General features: G+C 41.9%; 6 protein-coding genes across 7 annotated transcripts; 4 read left to right on the top strand and 2 right to left on the bottom strand.

The window, feature by feature from the left end:
* Positions 1-1,128: 1,128 nt before the first annotated feature.
* Positions 1,129-4,975, top strand: LOC116195731 (probable methyltransferase PMT9). The gene is made up of 8 exons (XM_031525052.1): positions 1,129-1,544; positions 2,133-2,297; positions 2,386-2,568; positions 2,797-3,391; positions 3,601-3,713; positions 3,827-4,047; positions 4,165-4,499; positions 4,579-4,975. Exons 1-7 carry the CDS (start codon positions 1,197-1,199, stop codon positions 4,478-4,480), a joined length of 1,941 nt encoding a protein of 646 aa, XP_031380912.1. The 5' UTR covers positions 1,129-1,196; the 3' UTR covers positions 4,481-4,499; positions 4,579-4,975.
* Positions 4,976-5,380: 405 nt separating this feature from the next.
* Positions 5,381-8,522, top strand: LOC116195732 (uridine kinase-like protein 5). The gene is made up of 14 exons (XM_031525053.1): positions 5,381-5,617; positions 5,727-5,818; positions 6,029-6,098; positions 6,211-6,326; positions 6,460-6,556; positions 6,675-6,754; positions 6,845-7,039; positions 7,131-7,214; positions 7,312-7,372; positions 7,470-7,530; positions 7,619-7,712; positions 7,808-7,880; positions 7,978-8,060; positions 8,155-8,522. Exons 1-14 carry the CDS (start codon positions 5,500-5,502, stop codon positions 8,320-8,322), a joined length of 1,392 nt encoding a protein of 463 aa, XP_031380913.1. The 5' UTR covers positions 5,381-5,499; the 3' UTR covers positions 8,323-8,522.
* A 114-nt stretch (positions 8,523-8,636) lies between these two features.
* Positions 8,637-10,526, bottom strand: LOC116195733 (surfeit locus protein 2). 2 transcript variants are annotated; one of them, XM_031525054.1, is made up of 5 exons: positions 10,223-10,524; positions 9,717-9,814; positions 9,264-9,596; positions 8,997-9,060; positions 8,637-8,895 (listed from the first exon to the last, which is right to left on the bottom strand). In XM_031525054.1, exons 1-5 carry the CDS (start codon positions 10,504-10,506, stop codon positions 8,811-8,813), a joined length of 864 nt encoding a protein of 287 aa, XP_031380914.1. In that variant the 5' UTR covers positions 10,507-10,524; the 3' UTR covers positions 8,637-8,810. The 2 variants fall into 2 exon arrangements, with proteins under 2 accessions (XP_031380914.1, XP_031380915.1); XM_031525055.1 differs by having other exon boundaries at positions 8,654-8,895; positions 8,997-9,051; positions 10,223-10,526.
* A 1,283-nt stretch (positions 10,527-11,809) lies between these two features.
* On the top strand, positions 11,810-13,954 carry LOC116196870 (GDSL esterase/lipase At5g14450-like). Its single transcript, XM_031526787.1, has 3 exons — positions 11,810-12,077; positions 12,340-12,574; positions 12,726-13,954. Exons 1-3 carry the CDS (start codon positions 11,810-11,812, stop codon positions 13,093-13,095), a joined length of 873 nt encoding a protein of 290 aa, XP_031382647.1. The 3' UTR covers positions 13,096-13,954.
* A 2,112-nt stretch (positions 13,955-16,066) lies between these two features.
* LOC116196486 (GDSL esterase/lipase At5g14450-like) lies at positions 16,067-18,326 on the top strand. Its single transcript, XM_031526225.1, has 5 exons — positions 16,067-16,372; positions 16,447-16,656; positions 16,758-16,930; positions 17,197-17,470; positions 17,780-18,326. The coding sequence occupies exons 1-5, from the start codon at positions 16,129-16,131 to the stop codon at positions 18,028-18,030; spliced, it is 1,152 nt and encodes a 383-aa protein (XP_031382085.1). The 5' UTR covers positions 16,067-16,128; the 3' UTR covers positions 18,031-18,326.
* Positions 18,327-18,486: 160 nt separating this feature from the next.
* Positions 18,487-20,923, bottom strand: LOC116196487 (SAGA-associated factor 29 homolog A-like). Its single transcript, XM_031526226.1, has 9 exons — positions 20,659-20,923; positions 20,224-20,317; positions 20,020-20,087; positions 19,722-19,831; positions 19,547-19,632; positions 19,361-19,414; positions 19,076-19,220; positions 18,911-18,924; positions 18,487-18,773 (listed from the first exon to the last, which is right to left on the bottom strand). Exons 1-9 carry the CDS (start codon positions 20,774-20,776, stop codon positions 18,671-18,673), a joined length of 792 nt encoding a protein of 263 aa, XP_031382086.1. The 5' UTR covers positions 20,777-20,923; the 3' UTR covers positions 18,487-18,670.
* Between the last annotated feature and the right edge of the window lie 808 nt (positions 20,924-21,731).

Below are 21,731 nucleotides of genomic sequence, written 5' to 3'. Positions count from 1 at the left end.
ACGTACCTTGCTCGTGTCAGAGTAACTATACTCAACATCAATATTATTCATTTATGCTAAAAGAGATTTTAGCTAGTGAATTGTAAAATATTATACAATTTAGCTATTTTATTTTGGCCTTATCATATTCCATGAGCACATATCTTTTTCGGCTTCAGAAGCGAAGTGCCAACATTGCATTCTGCCGTTCATCACAATTTTATTGGTGGCACATGAAAGGTCACGCGACGAAAAACTTCATTCGTCCTACCCGGCGCTTCCCTATGTCTCTGTAAAATTCACACTTGGGTTTACACAGACTTGAACCCATCCGTAACCCAAAAACTTAAGCTGATAAGTTGCTGAATCTAATCCTCATATAAACTTGTAGCTTATTTCTCAAGTTTTTCATGTGAGATAACATATTTTAACACATGTTTTCACATGGTAACGTGTAATTTAACACGTGCTATGTGCTCTTAAACACCCGCTGTCAACAACTGATCATGAGTAGGATATCCTTTTCGATGCTCGAGTTAGGGGGGACAAACACCAAACTAGCCTCAAGCTTCAAACTCAGGCCTAACTACAGGTGCAGCTTTAGCTACATCAAAACTGGATCGGGCCACTTTCAGGCTTGATTCGAAACCGAATCTGGAGTGGTGTAAGCCAACACATGTGCGCGAAAAGCATAATTGGCTTTGATATCATATAAGATTCCTTCTTGAATTTACACGGACTTGAGTCCATATACAATCCAAAAGTTTAAACTGATAGATTGTTTGACCAAAGTCTCGTATAAACTTGTGATTTATTTCTCAATTTTTTTGTGTAAGGCAACATGTCACAAGAGTCTCGACTTTTATATTATATAGATAGTAATTATTTCCATACTAATAGTATTTATTAGCCTCTTTGATATAATTTAATTTATAATTTATAGTGCCATATATCGAGATAAGATCATGGGACAATTTTCTACGCGTGTTCATGTGCACAAGATGGGCTCGACATTTTCTCTGTCGTGACACGTGGCAGCATCTCATAAGACCAAAAAGCGTTAGAATATCGCCATGTTGATCGGGGGAATCACCGAGTTCACGTGATCCCGACTGCACCGGATAACTCACGCAGGTGGAAGTGGAACAGGCTACAGGGCAGGTGGAGAGTCGGGCAGTAACAGTCAGACGCAGCTCTCCCGAGTCCACCACACATTGATGTCGGGAACAGTGTCCGAACGCCGTCGCCGTGGATCCCAATCTCCGTCGCCGGAACGCCGTTCCCTGAGGTGTAGGGTTTCGGATTTCGGGTCAGTCATGAGGAGCAAGGGCGGCGAGTATGTCTCCCAGGCGACGGCGGTGAAGTACGTCCTGATTGGGGCCATTGCGATGCTGGGGCTGGTGTGTCTGTACTACGGCTCCTCCTTCACTCCCGAGCTTCCGAGATCCGATGGAGACGGCGCTGGGTCCGACCCTTTCACCGGAGGGTTCGTGCCGCGCCGTGACCTTGATGACAGGTTCGATGACCATGAGCACAGCCTGGAAGATGTCCCCAAAAGCATACCTGTAAGCTCAGCATTTTTGGCATTCTTCATCTACTGCCCCATTTTCTGCTGCGTGATTATTGTTTGGTGGTCGCATAATCAGAAATCAAAAGCATGACTTTGTCAATTGGAATGCCGATTGAGCTTTTGGTAATCCAGTTCGTGGCTTTTGAGATTTCAACAGCTCGGTTTTGTTTCTCTCTTATGGGAAAATGTCAGCTGCGACATTTTTTTTCTGATGGAGTCGTCAGGATTCGCAAAAAAAGTTTAAATCTTTGGGAGAAATAGCTAATTTGTTGAGAATTCATTTTCTTCTTAATCATGTTTATTTTTCTGAGGAGGTTAACGTTGTGTAATTGGGGTCTTATGCTAAGGTTGATTGGTGCTCTCAACTGTATCATTCTGCCTTATTAAATCATTTGTTGGATCCATTTCAACTGCCGCTTTGCAAAACAGAGGCTTCTCATTTCTCTATTATATTATATGATTATTTTTGTGGTTGATCTTCTGAAAAAAAAAAATTATTCTTTATCTGTCGTCATATCCCTCTACGGGGTTAGAGATTCGAACTTTTCTTTCAAATCGTAATGTGGGCAATTATGTTCTACAGGTGTGTGACATGAAGTTTTCGGAGCTGATACCTTGTCTGGACAGAAACCTTATATACCAACTGAAACTCAAGGTCAATTTGGCGTTGATGGAACACTATGAGAGGCATTGTCCACCTCCTCAGCGGCGTTTCAATTGCCTGATTCCTCCGCCAGTTGGCTACAAGGTGCATTTTTGATGCTGTTGTTGCATAATTCTGCCTGCATCTGCTTCAATTTGAGTTGATGTGTATAACTTTATTTCTAGAATATCAGATCCCCATCAGGTGGCCAGCAAGCCGGGATGAAGTATGGAAAGCAAATATACCACATACCCACCTCGCACTGGAGAAATCAGATCAGAATTGGATGGTCGTGAATGGTGATAAGATAAATTTTCCTGGTGGCGGAACCCATTTTCACTATGGAGCTGACAAGTACATAACTGCTATAGCTAAGGTATGCAATAGTACTTATGTGTTCATATGAGAATCGATGCTGCAAGGAACATATTAGAAAGACGTAGACTTGAATTTTTGTTTTTTCAATTGTGACATAAAAGCTATCTAAATTCAGAAGGTCATGATTTTGTGGAGTGGTGGATTGTTAAATCTTGTCATTTATCATTAGATGTTGCCTTAATGCATCCTCATCTTCTCTTATAGTTTTATTCCTTAAATTTGGTAGATGCTGAAGTTTCCGGGTGATAAACTCCACAACCATGGAAATATCAGGAACGTTCTGGATGTAGGTTGTGGTGTTGCAAGTTTTGGTGCTTATCTTCTGCCACTTGACATTATAGCCATGTCCCTTGCACCTAATGATGTTCATGAAAATCAAATACAATTCGCCCTGGAGAGAGGGATTCCAGCTACTCTCGGGGTGTTAGGGACAAAAAGACTTCCGTATCCCAGCAGATCATTTGAACTGGCTCATTGCTCGAGGTGCAGGATTGATTGGCTTCAGAGAGATGGCATTCTCTTGTTAGAGCTTGACAGGCTGCTAAGACCAGGAGGTTATTTTGTGCTCTCATCTCCTGAGGCCTATGCAAACGATCCTGAGAACCGTAGGATTTGGAACTCCATGTATGATCTCCTGACAAGAATGTGCTGGAAAGTAGTTTCCAAGAAAGACCAGACTGTGATCTGGGCAAAACCACCAAGCAACAGCTGTTATATGAAGAGAGAGCAGGGCACATTGCCCCCATTGTGCAGCTCTGATGATGACCCTGATGCTACTTGGAATGTGCCAATGAAGGCTTGCATTTCCCCTTACTCGCCCAGTAAGTAGCTGTACTATTTGGCTGATTTTGTAATTATGATTAACATATTCATATTGGTGACGATTACCAATAACTGGCCTGAGATTGGGGTAGCGTTAGTGTTTGTTATAGATATAAGAGTTAGGTGCACTGCATTTGTCCTTTCTGTAATTTCATATTCTTGCATTGGTATGATGAATATGTCTGTACTTTCAATCTTGTTTTGGCAGAGATGCACCGGGAAAGGGGGAGTGGTTTAGTACCTTGGCCTCAAAGACTAACCGCTGCACCTCCTCGCTTAGAAGAAATTGGCATCACCCCGGAGGAGTTTCAAGAAGATACAGTGAGTTATATTCCTCAGAGAATAATATGAAGCTCTACTGTGGAATTTTCATAATGGTCGTTTCTGCCTTTTCTTATGTAGTGAGTAAATCCCTGCTGACAATTGTTATGCAGGACATATGGAATCATAGAGTGATCGAGTACTGGAAGCAGATGAGATCAGTTCTTCAGAAGAACTCTGTCAGAAATGTCATGGATATGAATTCAAATCTTGGCGGGTTCGCAGCTGCCTTGAAAGATAAGGATGTATGGGTGATGAACGTTGCTCCAGTCCATGCCTCTGCGAAATTGAAAACTATCTACGATCGAGGCTTAATTGGAACTGTTCATGACTGGTAAACCCCCCGAGTACACTCAGAAAGAGGAAAAGCTTGGTGCTGTGATTTTTGTGCTGTCACGCTCTTACTCCTTATAGGCTTCCCTTACCTTGTTTATTCTGTTGTATTCTGCAGGTGTGAGGCATTTTCGACTTATCCTCGGACATACGATCTTCTCCATGCATCTGCACTGCTCTCAGAAATTGAAGAGAGCGGATGCGGAGTGGAGGATCTGTTGATAGAAATGGATCGTATTTTGCGACCCGGTGGCTTTATTATCATAAGAGACAAGTCTTCAATGGTAAATTATGTCCGGAAATTTGTCACAGCCCTAAGGTGGGATGGCTGGTTTTCTGAAGTCGAACCACAAAACGACGCTCTCTCGTCTTCCGAAGAAAGAGTGTTGATCGCCCGAAAGAAGCTGCAGAGAGAGGGGGCCGTGACAATGTAAATCTGCATCACAAGATCAGGTACGTCCCTGGCTTGCTAATGCACGACAAATTCGAGTAGACTCTAAATAGACCGTGAACTATTCTCCATCCTTTGTAGGATGACTTATCTGAGAAGCCTTTTGGTGACATTTACAAGAGGTAGTGGGGAGCATCAAACTGATGTTCAGTCTTCTTCCGGGATGAAGACTTGCCAATATTCCTGAGACAAGATACTCCTTCGTATATGGTACCAGCAACTTCAACCTCATAGCAACACAGACCCGGACAGCAGCAACTCATCTGCACAGAACAGGAGCTAAATTTTAGATGCCTCAGCCTTATCTTTCTTTTTGGATATAAATTTGTAATAAGTTTCACTTGCTGTGGGATTTTGATTCTATTCATCACATGTGAATTAATTATTCGGGTCAACCATGGTGCCAACTGGGGACAATGAATTGTTGCCCGATGAAAGTATCATTTGATATGCTACTGTAAGACCGAATTCATTAGGGTGATGGAAAGATTTACGGACCAAGGACGGCACGTGACTCCGACATTGGTTTTCGAATGCAAGTTCCGAAAGGATTTCAGCCAGTGCTAGACGGACAGGGTAGGGGATGTTCAAACATTAGTTAACCATACCGAACCGATAATATCGAATCGATTGGGTTATCCGGAGAATGTTTTCGCCATAGCAGTTCCCCGGAAAACTGGTTCCTCTGTGTCCAGAACTCTTGATTTCCACCTCACGAGAAAATGGAAAACTGCTAGTTTAACGGTAATTGGGCTGGAGACGGTGACACCATCAACTAACTGAAGACACGCAGCAGCTCCACGTGTCGTGGTCTCAAGCGCCGCCTGTTCCCGCGGATTTCGCACCTTCTCTCTCTCTCTCTCTCTCTCTCTGCTCTGTTATGAATAATAAGCATTTAAAAAGGAATAGCCATGGATGGAAGAAACGCTCTCACTCCACTCTGGTCCGCTTATTCTCTGCAATTACTGAATCGATTCTCGTGGATTCCTTCATTCTCAGATCATGGACCCGAAATCGGCTGCTGCTGCGGTCGCCAGCAGCATCAGAGATCGCCATTCCTCGATCCAACAGGACGACGCCTCGGATGCCCGGGCTCCGTTCAAGCAGCCCTTTGTGATAGGCGAGTATCGAGTTCCACTCGACATATTCTTTACTTTCTTTCTTTTCCCTCGAGTGTGGGAGGCTGTCCTGCATTTGGGCTATTATATGATTGGAACCGGTTTCCTCAGGTGTTGCCGGCGGGACTGCATCTGGGAAAACCACGGTTTGCAATATGATTATCGCCCAGCTGCACGATCAGCGTGTTGTCCTCGTGAATCAGGTTTAGTTTGCAGTTGATAAACTGTGAATCTGTTTCGGACAGAGGCGATTTTTGTTAGTTTATTTAGCGAGTGATCGGTTATCCTTAGCATCATGTACTCATGCTATTGGATTTGTATCTTTACGATCCGTCAATGCGAACAGGAACTGATCAGGGGAAGGATAGATCTTTCTGACCTTATTATGATAAAAGAAAGATCACATTTTGCAGGATTCGTTTTACCACTCGTTGAGTGATGAGGTAGTGAAGAAGGTTCACGAGTACAACTTCGACCATCCTGGTGAGCCTGTTCGTCCTAGTCGAAGATTTGTCAACGGGCAATTACACCCCACAGGAGATTTTTCTTGCTGTTGATTAGCTTCTCGACATTTTCTTTTTGGCTCTTTTTATAGATGCGTTTGACACGGAAATGCTGCTCTCGTGCATGGAGAAGCTGAAGCTTGGGCAGGAAGTTAGCATCCCGGATTATGACTTCAAGAGCCATAAAGTCACTGGGACAGCTCGAAAGGTACTGACTATCAATCCACTCTCGGAAAATAACTTATTTTGCGAGTTCCGTAAAGCAAAAGATAAATTTTGGTGTAAGCTCCTGATGATGCATACTTCAGTCTTAATGCCATCTGTTTTATTTATGAACGAAGGTGAATCCTTCTGATGTTATCATATTAGAGGGCATACTCGTCCTTCACGATCCTCGAGTCCGTGATCTCATGAACATGAAGATATTCGTCGACACAGGTTTCATCCCCCTTGGGACTCCTAAGCCTTATCTGGTGCTTCGCATTTGTTGCAGAAGCTTAGGCGCATTTCTCTTAATTGTTGCCCATCAACCATCATAACTCTCTGACCAGTGCAGATTCTGATGTTCGACTCGCTCGAAGGATTCAACGAGACACAGTTGAGAGGGGACGGGACATTCAAAATGTGCTCGAACAAGTTAGAAAATGACTCTAATCCTTTTGTTCCAGAAAAATGGAGTTAAGCTTATTCCTAATCTGTGGACTTTTTGACCTTGCTTTGATACAGTATGAGAGGTTTGTGAAGCCTAGTTTTGAGGAATTCATATTGCCCTCAAAGAAGTACGCTGACATCATCATCCCTCGAGGAGGAGATAATGATGTTGCAGTCGACTTGATAGTTCAGCACATTCACACGAAGCTCGGGCAGCATGACCTGTGCAAAATTTACCCAAATATCTTCCTGATACATTCAACCTTTCAGGTATACACTGCACATCCGAGCTAATGCAATCCCATCTAAGAAGAAATAGCATTAGAAGAATGTGGATTAATTGTTCTGCATGTTCATACAGATTCAGGGAATGCACACACTTATACGTGACGTAAAAACAACAAAGCATGACTTCATCTTCTACGCCGACCGTCTAATTCGCTTGGTAAGTAAAGAGTAATGACTGGACATGATTGGATTATTATGATGCTTTAATCTGTATATTTCCATTTTGTGTTCTTTTGTTCGAAACTCTTGTTCAGGTCGTGGAGCATGGACTCGGTCACCTGCCATTTGTGGAAAGACAGATAATTACTCCGACAGGTAATGCCCTCCATCAACTATTTTCTTACATATTCTTAGAGTATAAGTCGTAGATTTTAATCCATTGATTAATGGAAAATTCTTCTACTGCTTCCAGGAAGCGTGTATCCAGGGGTCGTCTTCTGCAGAAGGTTGTGTGGAGTTTCAGTCATTAGAAGGTAAGTTGAAAAATCAAACTTTCAGCGAAGTATCTTGAAATGGGAGTTTTAGTCTATGTATTAGTTAGTTTTATCTTGTATATGTCAGTGGAGAGAGCATGGAGAATGCATTACGGGCATGCTGTAAAGGAATCAAGATCGGAAAAATCCTCATCCATGGAGAAGGAAACAATGGGAGGCAGGTCCGTGATAGTAGCTACGCAAATCTGCGCCTCTGTTTTTCTTGGCCGTATGCTGCAGTTCTAATAATATTCTATTGCTTAAACAAATATTGCAGTTGATCTATGAGAAGCTGCCTTCGGATATTGCCAGTCGCCATGTATTCTTGCTCGACCCTGTTCTAGCTTCAGGTTCGAAACCAAAAGCCACTGAAGAACTTCGTTTCAGTTGTAATATAACAAAGACTTGATTGCTGAGGAGGAACTAAGAAGTGTTGTGACATTGCAGGAAATTCAGCAGTTAAGGCAATTACTCTGCTTCTCAGTAAGGGCGTCCCTGAATCAAATATCATCTTTCTTAATCTTATAGCAGTAAGTCATGCTCACGACTTGCCTTTCATCGATTCAAGTGCGTGATAATGTGCAGTTCATGTTGTTTTTACGGGATATGAACAATTCGATGCAGTCGCCTCAAGGAATCCATGCAGTATGCAGGCAATTTCCAAAGCTAAAAATTGTCACCTCGGAGATTGACTCGTCTCTTGATGAGAACTTACGAGTTATCCCAGGCATGGGGGAGTTTGGCGACCGGTATTTTGGAACTCATGATGACACTTTTGCACCCCCAAAGTGACAACATGGTCGGGCATTTGGATGTAGAAACTTGGAAAAGGAGGACGTTATGCTCCAGCACTTGCAAACTGCTCCTCAAACTCAATCAACGTCGAAAGAAAAGATTGTGCCCTGTGACTAATTGTGTATTAGCTTTCTTGACACAGATAAGCATTGGAGTGTATTTTTTCGTTGTTTTAACATTCCGAGATCATTTTTTTTCCTGATGGATATTCTAGTTCCAACTGATTCAATCGACCGGTTCAGTCTCTCCACAAAGTTATTGTCTGATGCGATGATGATGGACAAACGAACAATCTTTTGGGAAAAGCAAAATCTCAGAAGAAACCAAGTTTAAGTACTCGAAAACTGCAACTTTTTTATGATCTGTAGGTGCAAAACAGTAAACATACAAAAATCTCGAAGTCGAAACAAATCCTCTTTCCTCCTCCGATTAGTACGGCAAAGCAACTTGGTCAAACGATCCTAATAAACTTAGCCTCTGTATGACTAGCTGGAGTTCTTACTTTTCTTTTTCTTCCTCTTCTTCAAGACGATACTGCCAGCTCCAGAATCAGTAGAAGCTCGTTTCTTCCTGTGAAAGCAATCCAAAGAAGAGCAACCATAATTCTTACTCAGACATGAGATCAATCGCAGAAAAGTTGCAGCACATGAAGCGGTGTGAAGTTAACTTACCGAATAGAAGTCTCTTCAGGCTCTGGGCAATCATCTTCAAGGGGACCGTCCAATCCTGCAAATACTATCACATTCAAGACGATAAGTCTCCTATACATGTGTAGAGATAAATACATTAATCAAATCCTATTGGAACATAGTTGGATTCGTCGAGGGACAATTTGAGAATCATACGCACAATAAAAGTTCCATCTTAATGGAAGGGAAAATTCAATGAACTTTGCTGCCATTCATATTCTTGACCTTCCAATGGTTTGCCATGCATACCTGTTTCTTCTTCTGCTGTTTCTGGCCCTGACTCTGCATCGGACCCCCACCTATCTCCTCCATCATCGAAGTCCCACCGGTCTCCAGCAGGGGGCATCCAAAAGTCCACTTCCTCGGAGTCACCATTTTCCCTTGACACAGGATCACTTTCATCGTCCATCTTCTCCTTTTCCTTTCCCTTCTGCTTATCCTTCTTCTTCTTCTTCTTCTTCTTCTTCTTCTTGTCCTTCGTTTTCTTCTCGTCTGTCTTCCCATTGGCTACTCGTTCAGGAATCTCTTGGCCCATGTCGTCCTCAGAATCCATCTGCCCCAGCTTTTCTTCTTCTTCCTTCTCTGCCCATTGCATTCGAAAACATCCATGAACACCCTAAACCTCAAGCACTCAAGTCCACCTTCAATTTACATTGATGTTACAACGGAAAACACAAAGATTAACCAAACATAGGGCCAAACCAAGTTTGTTGAGGAACCGTTTGCCGTTGATATGTTTCCATATGTGTTCCTCGGACTTGTTAACTTTACCCCCTGTCAACTTGCATATCAACTTTGATCTGTAACCATGTCCAAAAACATACCATCACTTTTCTGTTGAATTTAAGCAGAAAACGCTTAAAATGACAGCATCGAGGTCACAATATTTTCAACGAACGACAAAAATTCAATTGAACAAAACCCATCAAGCTACGCAGATATCCTCCGTGGTCCTTCAGTTCTGAAAACCTCAATAAACAAAAAACAGACAAATCTAGCAGTTTCATGCTTTCTTCCTCACAATCTATCTCAATCAATAGAAGAACAGAGTTCAGCTACAAGATTGGTATTTCAATCAGAAGAACCTTAAGACATTTTGAAACATTCTATGAGTTGTATGTATCTGTGTTTATATATGTATTATACAAGCTCAAGAACACCCAACAGCGGAAGCAAGAAAGGCGAAAAAGGACAGATTCTTTGATTACCGGCAATCTGGGTCTTGCGTAAACATGTTGAGGGGAGGCTTCTTGTGGGAGAGGGCGTAGTCAATGAGACCGAGACGGCACCGTTTGCTCTGGGAGTATGAGTCCCTGTCCTTGCCGATCAGCTCGTGACCCGTCTCGACGCATTTGAACCGGCCGTTCGGGAGCTCCGAGAACTTCGGCCGGCCCAGCAGGTTGGTCCCTTCCTTCTCCGCCTTCTTCTCCGGCTGCGCCATGGCCCCACTGCCGCCGCCCGACGCCGTTGGCTGTGGTGCTGTGGGAGTCATGAGAGGAAGGAGAAGAAAAATACAGCCCGAGTTGCCTTGGTTTTGCTTGGGCCAACTACGACGTCGTTGCGTATGGGATCGAAGAAATTTCCAGTTGATCCTCAAACGTCAACATTCATCTCATTTTAGCCCCTCCTACAAGGATTTGAGGGCATAATTCTGGAAATGTGATTTATGACCTGCTACTTCAACCAGAAAAATTATGTGTTCAAATCGCTATAGTCGAAATAAGAGTAAGACCATCCATGGCGTCGGATAATCGTACATGGAGGGGGAATTCTGCAAATTTAGCATCTCCACCATATAAATGAAAGGAATACAAAGTAACAAATAGAAAATTAACTTCATTGTGATAAATCAAGTTTAATATTTCAAAATAGTCTCGAAATTTAAAAATAAAAGTTATCCTATAAAGATATGAAATTCCTAATAATAAACATTTGCTTTCTAAGCGACAATTCTTCCGAATCTTCAATCCAAGGCCGATTTTGGGTAACATTGATCCCTTGGTCTCGTCACGACAGTTGCTAGCGAGCGAGTTTGTCCGGCTAAAAGGTGTGCCTTCTCAGCAACTCGTGTAATGTTTTCCTATGTTATGTATGAGGTGATTGATCTCTACCATATCTTACTTGGTATTTGTGTAGATATTATTCCCTAATACTATATAGATCACGTGAAGGAATGACCAACGACCTTCTGAAATTAAGTGGTAATAACTAAGCACTTCAAGCCACCAGACAAAATGTTGGTCTGGATTAATAATATGAGCTCAAGGTTACAATGCCCTCACGGGATGGACCGACGAGCAAACCAGTTAGCACTTGAGATCTTTACCCGTCCTCGAAAGTATATGATTATAATCGGTCGGATGTTAGATCTAACAGGGGCAATTCCCAATCGTGCGGAAAGACAAATAAGGGCGAGTGATGCTTTGCTTAATCCTAATTCATACTGCCATGAGAAGATCAGAGGTTGTGGCAAGTCCAAGTGTGATCTTGTGCGTGATTCCTAATCACTTTAGTAATGACAGTCAAACGCTGATTGGGGCTTTTCTGTCAGGGAAAAAAAAGGATATACAATAACAATAGAATTTTTTGCAACATAATTACTGTAGACACCTTTTTGTCCTTTTTTTTCCATTTTAATTTGCACGTTCATAAAAGGAAATAAAGGTGCAAGCACAATATATAACATGTGAGATGAGAAACTAACCCATAATTCATAACATACAATTTCTCATCTTCAGTCTCCATTTGTTTTGAATCCCTGATTTGGTCGTGTATCAGTCGATATCGACTGAGCCATGGTGAAAGTCGAGGGAGGTTCCGTCGGCGGCGTTTTGGCAATGCTGCCCCTGCTGGTGATCGTGGGAGTACTTCACGACGTCGCAGCAGTAGAAGCGACTCCATCCCGATGTGATTTTCCAGCGATTTACAACTTTGGAGACTCAAACTCCGATACCGGTGGCATTTCAGCTGCATTTTACCAGATGGCGGCACCGGATGGTGAGACTTACTTCCACCGGCCGGCAGGAAGGGCCTCTGATGGGCGACTCATTATCGACTTCATTGGTATGTGTCTGTTTTGACATGTTCTTTAGATATGTATGTTTAAGAATCCACTCGGTATTAAATGGTGAAGTAATTATCGACGCCGTTTAGAAGTTCGACTCCGTTATGGATGTACATACCCAAGTACGCAGTGCAGCATCAATTCGAAGAAATTGATATATGGTTGCAAACTTGCAATGATGTCTTGTAGATATTTAGATGTTGCACGAATCAAATATATATTTCTCTCTGGACATGTTCTCCCTTTTATTTTGATATGCAGCCGAGCACCTCGGTTTGCCACACCTGAGTGCGTACCTCGACTCACTAGGGACGAGTTATCAGCATGGCGCCAACTTCGCCACCGGAGGAGCAACGATCAGGAGGCAGAATGAGAGCTGGTTCCTGAACGGAGTCAGCCCGTTTTCCCTTGATATCCAAATGGCACAGTTCGATCAGTTCAAGAACCGATCTGCATACCTCTACGGCTCTTTACGCGTTCGATATCGGGCAGAATGATCTCGCTGCCGGGTTCCGCAACCTAAGTTACGCACACGTTGAGAGGCTGAATGAAACAATTCCCGATATAGTCAATCAGTTTGCTGAATCTGTCCAAGTATATATAGTTCTCGCTGTCTTCATCATCCCAAATTTTCCATCTCAGTGAAGTATCCTAAGAACGATGTTGTCTTCCTTCTCTGTTTGTGTTTTCTTTTGCCAGCATTTATACGACCAAGGTGCAAGGACGTTTTGGATACACAACACGGGTCCGATCGGGTGCTTAGCAATCACCATCCAGGCAGTCCACGACCCAATGCCCGGTTACCTGGACAAGCAGGGCTGTGTCAAGGACCAGAATGACATGGCTTCGGAGTTCAACCGGCAGCTTAAAGAAAAAGTGGGGCAACTAAGGCGTCAGCTCCCTGAAGCTGCTTTGACATACATCGATGTCTACTCCGCCAAGTATGGACTCATCGGCGCTGCCAAGGAACAAGGTAAGGAAACCAAGAAGGATTTTTATGAGACGTCCATATCCTAACTAGCTTTTCGGATCAGGATTCTTAAAAGAATAACAAGGAGCTATGGCAGCTAAATTCGACCCCTCGGTCCATTCCCGATACTGCGGATTCCATTGCTCTTTCATGATCGGACTCTGTTCGATCAGCAATGCCTAAAAATGTGGAAAGTCATCAGTTTTCTTTTTGCCATGATCGAGGGATTGCACCGAGCATGCCGCCACTTTATGCACGCCCCAAGTCACAGCTAAATCTATGCCTAACTCCATCAAGAAGTACACTAATGGAGGGACCCATATTTGCACACCACACGGACAAATCCGACAACGCCTCGGCGAGTACATCCGTTACGTACCGGGGGGCTTCAGTCTTCCAAACGAGTTAAGATGGTGTCCATATATAATCCTATTGTTTCCTTGGGCAGGGTTTGGAGATCCGACTAGGATATGCTGTGGGGTGCAATACAAGGACAAGCACGTCTGGTGCGGGCAAAGTGCAGACTTCAATGGCACAAAGTTGTATGCAGGTTCATGCAAAGACCCTTCTTCCTTTGTTAGCTGGGACGGTGTCCACTACACCGAGGCTGCAAACCACTGGCTGGCCGATCGCATCGTCAACGGTTCCTTCTCCGACAGCAGCTCCCCGATCTTGCGTTCATGCCTTGGATTTTGACGGACCAAATCACTGTGTCATCCGAACATAGCCAAATGAGTCATTGGCATTAGTGTAATCATAGACAAGATAAAAGGGCCTCCATAGCATGACAACGATAGAAATCAGAGAGAAAGTCGGACTCTTGGAGATAGGACATTTTCTATTTTCAATGCTATTAGTATCCATCTGAAAAGACATATATAGACTTGCGTGGATCTTCTTGAGCATTATGCGGGAAATTATGAAAGTTTCTAATACTTTCAACATTTTTTTAAAAAAATTTGCTGTTATTTTGATAATTTATTTTCATTATCCTATACATTTTATTTAATCGTTTATCGAATAAAAATAAAAAGGAAAAAATTCTATCCGTTGTATCTATTTTATTTTACTGTATGATTTTAAAAATATAAAATAATAAATTATTCAATCTTAAAAAAAATAAAAAAAATGGTCCCATTACCTATTTTATGCTCGAGAGTCGAGCCTTTTCATTATTTCAAATCAAAATACAAAATTTCGAAAATAAAAAGTTTGTCCATATACATTTGTCTTATTAGGCGCTTTTAGAAATTAAAAAAAGAAGATTATTTAATCATAGTATAAAAACAGAAAAATTGGTCCCGTTACTGTTTTTATGGTCGAGCTCCCCCCCCCCTTTTTTTCCATCATCAATATAATATAAATGTCAGAATCGAAAAATGCTTCTGTTTCTTTGCCTCCTGTATCTTTTTTTAGCTCCTAGCTGTATTAAAATGTTCCGTCCATCTCCGTCAACTCAGTGAGATCGTAGCCATTACGTGTATCTTTTTTTTTCTATCTTAATAAGATTTTATTTTACTTCTATTTGTTTGTTACTATTCTCAATCGAATTTGTGTTTTATTTTGTTAATATAGAAGTGCAAGTTAAGTGTAGTAAATGTTATAGTGTAATTAAACAGATAGGCAAATAACACCGCGACATACATGTAAATAACAAGGTCGTTCAAGCATGGACAACCTACCTAGTACATATATAAGTTTTACGTCCTTTTCATTCATTTTGGGAATAACAAATAAATTGAATTCTACCCCAATATAATTATCATGACATTATTTACCCAACAAAGAAAAAGGTCTCGAATTGATTTTTTTTTTTGTGTTCTTATATTATTACATTCCACTAGAAAACGACCTGATTAATGAGTAAGGCGAGCAAATTTTTAGCAATCAGTTATTTTCATATTATATTTTGCGTTCTTGTCATTTTCAGTTATTAATTGACACGTTATTAATTACATTTTTGACTTAAAATTAATATAGGCAGTATCATCAAGACAAGAAAAAAATCCAACAGCCCCAGTGGATATTAATGTACTCTTTCGAGGCCCATCCGACATTGTCAGCCTCGGATTTCAGCCACGGAACCTCTATCACATGGAAATCCCCCCAGACGACCAAATCCATCTATCTTTAATAATTCGGGGACACGAAAACATTTAATCATTGCTGATGGTCCGTGTTATCCAAGAACTAATCCCGATCCATCGATCTTAATGGTGTGTTTGATTTTAGAATTAAATAGAGTTGAATTTTGATTTTAATTGGGTTGTAATGATTATGTTGAATTATGAGAAAACGTGTAAAAAAGTAATAAATAGTTGAGAGAAAGTAATAATTATGTTGTTGAATTGTGAAAAAAGTAATGAATAGTTGAGAGAGTTTAATATTAAAAATTAAATTAAATAATTTAAAAAATTAAAGAAAAAAAGAAAAAAGTAATAATTGTATCGTTGATATTTATTATGTAATAAATAGAGTTAAAGTTAAAATTAAAATTTTAATACTGCATTTGGTTTGTAAGTAACATTTTAAAATCAGATTTTGAAAAAAAGTGGTATAAATGGTTATGTATGAGGTTTACCCTTTAACTTTGTATGAGTTATGTGATTTTAATTTTGAAAAAAAAATGATATAAATGAGACCTATCATTTAACTTTGTATGAATTATTTTATTTTATCGTGAGTATAATTAAGTTAAAGTAACTTTAAATTCAAACGGAGTATAAATTTAATTACAAAATGGTGAATATGTCGATTACTCGTGTTTCCCACGTAAAAGTGCTTATGCTGTCCAGATTTCACATACAGACAATAATAACTGCTTGCTGGATCCACTAATGGGGCAATGGACTCCAGAAGAGACTGTCCGTCCTAGATAACCCTGCCCTCTCTCTCTCTCTGTGAAAAATCTACCACCGACAATGATATTATCGGTTGTTTTTCGCCACATTATAATTAATTTTCCCGAACTCCGGGACGAGGACAAGAATGTCCTCTTCCATGATAAAAGGATGGAACTTTATAAGTGAGAGAGCACTTACTGCTGGGGGACAGTGTCTAGGCTGTTGAGAGGAAGGAGTATGGGTTCTTGGGGGGTTTTAGCTACTGGGTTTGCCGTCTTTATGGGCTTATGGGTACTAAGAGGGGCCGCGGACGCCTTGCCTGCGTGTGAATTCCCGGCGATTTACAACTTTGGGGACTCGAATTCCGACACGGGTGGCATATCGGCTGCGTTTGAACCCATCCGTGTGCCTTACGGGGAGAGGTTCTTTCATAAACCGGCCGGTCGAGACGCCGATGGCCGTCTCATTGCCGACTTCATCGGTACGCATTCTGTCTCTCTATGTGTTCTCTGCTTGGCACTTACAAACTGATTCTTACTCTGTTGAGTTCTGCAGCTGAGCAACTGAAACTCCCATACCTGAGTGCTTACCTCAATTCACTGGGAACAAACTATAGGCATGGTGCGAATTTCGCCACCGGAGGGTCGACGATACGGAGGCAGAACGAGACCATCTTTGAGTACGGGATAAGCCCGTTCTCACTTGATATGCAGATCGCGCAGTTTAATCAGTTCAAGCAGCGAACTGCCGAACTTTATGCCCAAGGTTCGTACAATCGGGCCGATCATTTGTAGAATTGCCCGGAAAATAATGTCGTTTCCGCACATTGATTGGTGAAAATGTATTGTGTGTTTTCTAATTCGTAGAAAAAGATCAGGCTGAGAAGAGCAAACTGCCTGTTCAAGAAGAGTTCTCAAAGGCGCTGTACACGTTCGATATTGGGCAGAACGATCTCTCCGTCGGGTTTAGGAAGTTGAGCTCCGATCAGCTCAAAGCTGCATTGCCGGATATAGTGAACCAGCTAGCTTCAGCTGTCCAAGTGAGTAAGCATTCGTAATTCAATCTTATTATGAATGACACAACTTAACGACCGCTATAGTATCGGGTAATTATGCACTGATCTCGGGTTATTATGCCATGTCAATGACATGAACTTAAGGCCTCAGATAATTTGCTCTGTTCATCTGTGGAATTTAAGGCAGCATCTTTTCTATAAAAGATACTCATAAGTTACATCTGATCAATATCACGGCTTCGCACCTATGAGCTTGCTGGTTTTGTAATCTTTTCAATCGGTTTTCTCAGAACATATACGAGAAGGGTGGGAGGTCATTCTGGATCCACAACACAGGCCCCATTGGTTGCTTGCCGGTGAACCTCTTCTACAACCACAATCCGCCACCGGGCTATCTTGATGAAAATCGGTGTGTCAAGTCCCAGAACGAGGCTGCCATGGAGTTCAATCGGATCCTCAAGGAACGGATTGTAAAACTGAGGACTGAGCTCCCAGAGGCCGCAATCACTTACGTGGATGTGTATGCAGCTAAATATGGACTCATTAGCAATGCCAAGAAAGAAGGTAACCAACTTTTTTTTTCCCCTCTTGGCTGCCGATGTCTTTCCGGTTATGTTAATTTTGATACTCGAAATTTTCCGGATGATTAGAAGGGCTCATGCAATCCTCAGTAATGCTGGCATTTTTGCATCTTTTACACTTCAAGTGATCATTGCATTGGATTAGTTTCCTCCAAATTCCCATCCGGTTCCGTTTGAGTTTGCAGTTCTGGGGAGATGCAGATAACGACCCAGCTGCTTTGGTCTTCCGTCTCATCATCGTTTTGAGCTTGCAGTTGAGCTTATGTCTTGCATTGTCCTTTTATGTTTCCAGGATTCACAGACCCGATGACGGTGTGCTGTGGGTATCATGTCGATTACACCCACATCTGGTGTGGAAACAAGGGACTTGGTGTCAACAAAACCGAGGTTTTTGGCGGTTCCTGCGAGAATCCAGCGACTTCCATCAGCTGGGATGGGGTGCACTACACGGAGGGTGCAAACCACTGGGTTGCGAGCCATATTCTCAATGGGTCTCTGTCGGACCCTCCCATCCCGATCATTCAAGCATGCCACAGGCACTAGAGATTGAGGCTTGTGCTCCAGGGTGAGTTCATTACCAGAATCTAGCAATAAACATTAGTTCGAGAAATCGCTTTCCAGATTTAGTGTAATACCATCTTAATCAATCAGACTAGAAAGTCTTTTAATGCCATTGCCAAATGAAGAGAGATCTTGGTGCTGCTATATTCGTCCAATAATAAGATCAATAGAGAATTTCAAGACGTGTTTATTTTACGAGTTTGGTGTGGGTTTCGGCCATGTTTTAATGATCCTGCATACTTATATATTATTAATATGGTTACCCTGTTTCCTTGAAATCAAATTTATTGCTTTCTTCCAAGCATAAGTAATCTGCGCACTGTTCATGATATTTGGCTTATTTTACGATAAGCTGCTTTGTTCATATGGAGTGTCACATATGCCGGTACCTCTCGACAACTGCTGGAATCCAACTTAAAGCTACTGGCAGCAAGAAAATGAGAGAAAAATGAGCTGAGACTGATCATACAAGAAGTAGCTTGACCGACTTGCATCGGCAAGAATGTAATATTACAGAAGATACTAAGTATAGTCTATGATTACTTGGAACGAAACGTGGGCAATCTGTAAGGCTAGCTCAAATATGCATCATAACTATGTCAATGTTTGTACATAGAGGTCTTCACTGGCGGTGTCCTTCTGGTAAGGGAACCACCTTGTGGAATGGCACCATCCTTTGAGGCAATGCTCCGTCTTCCTCATCGTCATCGAATTCAAGCAGATAGCTGACCAAATAGAAAATACCAGCCCGTAAGACCGGACAGACAACCATTGACAGTTGCAATTGGCTTTTGCATAAGAACTGGACAGGTCCAGCTTATAAAATTTGTTTAAGATGAGACAGGGTCCATGTTTTACTTACTCTTCAGTTTTCCTCTGATTGCAAGAAACATGGGAAGAGCAGCCCAACAGGATGCAAAATACATGAACAGTCAGCTCCAGTAATATCCAAAAAATTATCTTTGACAACGATGAAATGATAGACCCAAAGTCAACAAATTCTCAATGGTTTTAGCCAATGCCGTACCTTTTTTACTACCGTGGCCTTATAGAGCGCTGTTGTTCCGGGGTATACAGCAAGGACTTGGGTCCCGGGAGGGAAATCAGGGGCACTAGAAGGATCACTGCGCTTTGGAAAAGGCTTGATACGTGATATAGGCAGCTTGTACCTCCTGAAATTGGATAAATTGCGATTACTCTTAAGCTTGCTAAGAGCATCAGTCGAGGAAGTTTAACAAATCGCTCAGGTTCAAAAGTTGAACTTGAGAGGACTATCTGCCAGAAGAGGTCAATGCTTCGAGCGTATTACTACCTTTCGCCACTGCCCTCTTCTTCATCTTCAGGTTCCTCGTCCAATACATCAAATCTAAACAAAGAAGAGATAACTCTGTTTAAAGAACTGCATAAGAGGTTATAATATCGAAAGTGTTGAAAGCTACATTTCCGGAAAGGCCTAGAATGGAAATAATAGATCCTTCTAAATAGAAATAGCACTTACTCTTTACTTTCTCTGTCAAAGTGCATGACTTTTACCACGAACCACTCATCCTTCTCAGCATCATCAGGCGTAACCCTTGCAGCAACCTTAATTCAAACAAATGTTCTAATCCTCTTGAGAATAGATAATAGAATACATACCTGATTGACACTAAGAACAAGACGGACATACAAACCTGTTCTCCTATTAAACTAGCACAAGCCTCGAGTTGAGTTCTTAAAGAAGGAGACAACCGTGGGATTTCTGAATCATTTTTTCCTCGTTTCCTCTTTAGATCACTGCCATCTGCAAATCGGAACATGAAAAACCAAATAAGTCTGGACTCTCCTGAATTAGAGTGGTTTGGCCTAACCGCCTAAGTTCCAGTTTCAAAAACATCTATAGGAAGAGCACTTCAAGCAACTCACTTCGCTTTGATCAGGAAATACAAATTTTACAAGAACAGATCTAACCAATCAGGTCCTAGCACAAACCTGGCTTTCTCCTCGATGGTCCAGAAGGCACCAGAGCATCGAGTTGGTTCAGCAAAGCATTTGACATGCTGCACCAAAAACACAATCCGTAACTACTAAATCAGAAACAGTCCATTTCGATAGCCAAACTACAGAATCGACTAAAAGAATTACATCCCCAGAAATACAACTTCAACTCTAAAGGAATCAAAGATGGAACCATACTTTACTTCGCTCTCGGAAAGGTCCTTGGCGTAGGAGTACAAGTACTTCAGCCTCGACAGGGAAGTGTCCCCGGGCTTCTCGACCATTTCAGGGGCTGCATTATTAATCAGCAGATAAAGTCTCGAGTCACAGGACTAGTTTAAGTATATAAGCACAACACGAATTCTCGGTTCACTTTTCATTTCTATCATTCCGAGGCTTCCTCTGTTCCTAATCATCTTCGTCAAGCTGAACTCAACGAAACCAATCACCATCTTGTAGCATATCCATTTTCAGCAACTCATCAAACTCAATTCATCATATACACATTCCACCGGGAAAAAAGGAAACTCCTTGAACAGTTAAAGCAGCTCCTCATGAACCAAGCCGACAACAAACACCGGATTGTGTACGAAGCTTTTTATTTGCAGTACGATGAAATTTGAAGGTACCCACTGGTTTGGAGCTTCTTGTGCATCTTGTTGATCTCCATCAGCACGCCCTCCTGCTCCTTCCTCAGCCGGTCGAGCTCCTTCGAGCTGTCCAGGATTCCGCCGATGTCCGCCGCCGACATTTTCGGTCTCCGGCCCGACGTCCGACCTCAATCCTTCTCCTTTCCGACCATCCGTTCATCTCATCATCATCACCGGATTAAAGATCAGAGATGAACGAAGGAAACGAACGACAGCGTTTCCGTCATCCGTCTTGCTCTGATTGGATAAGATATTTTCTCAGTTTTATTGCGGATTGCCACGCGGCTTTGCTGCGCGTTGTATTCATGATTGGCTTAGTGGGCCGGATCCGTTTAAGGAAATGGACCCAGCCTGCCTCCCAGTGGGCCCAAGAAGCGGGCCTCTTTTTACTGCAGTTTTTTTCTTTGATAGGCAAACAAAACAAGGGCCTCCGGGTAACAAATTTAATCGGGTTTATTGCACAATATAACCTAATGTTGACGGTTATTTTTATATTTATCTCAACGTCATTTTTTTGCCTGAAGTATCCCAACGTTGCTATTTTTGTTTTACCATCTAATCCTTGGGGGGATAGATGGTGACATCAAACTAGCGAGGCAAAAAAATAACGTTGGAGTATAACTAAGAATTCCTTCAAACGTTAGGCTATATAGTGCAATTAATCCAATTTAATCTAGGATACATAATTCTCTATGTATAGAAGGAAAAAACAATCCAAGAAAGAATACATTGGACCTAGAAAAATCGCACGCCTAAAAAGGGTCGAAGCCTCGGCTTTGATATAATATATGAGGCGTAGCTTATCCGTCATCATCGACTTTATAAACTCAATTTGGTCCACCGTGTCTCCGACAGCTTTCCTTGGCTGGGGATTATCAGGGCCTCTATCTCGTTGTTCCGATGTAAAATATGGCCTATCGATCACAAAACGCAGCAATCGTTGTTTTTACTCGGCATGGAAGCTTTCCGATCACAGACCATTTCCGCGACGCAGGAAGTAATGCTCATGAATGTCAAAGCAAGAGCAATTTAAGCGAAGAACGACGAATTAGAGGA

This window comes from Punica granatum, chromosome 2 (assembly GCF_007655135.1).
Source record: "Punica granatum isolate Tunisia-2019 chromosome 2, ASM765513v2, whole genome shotgun sequence".
NCBI lineage: Eukaryota > Viridiplantae > Streptophyta > Magnoliopsida > Myrtales > Lythraceae > Punica > Punica granatum.
Note: the sequence above shows the minus strand (reverse complement) of the source record. Positions and strands in the feature narration are given on the sequence as shown.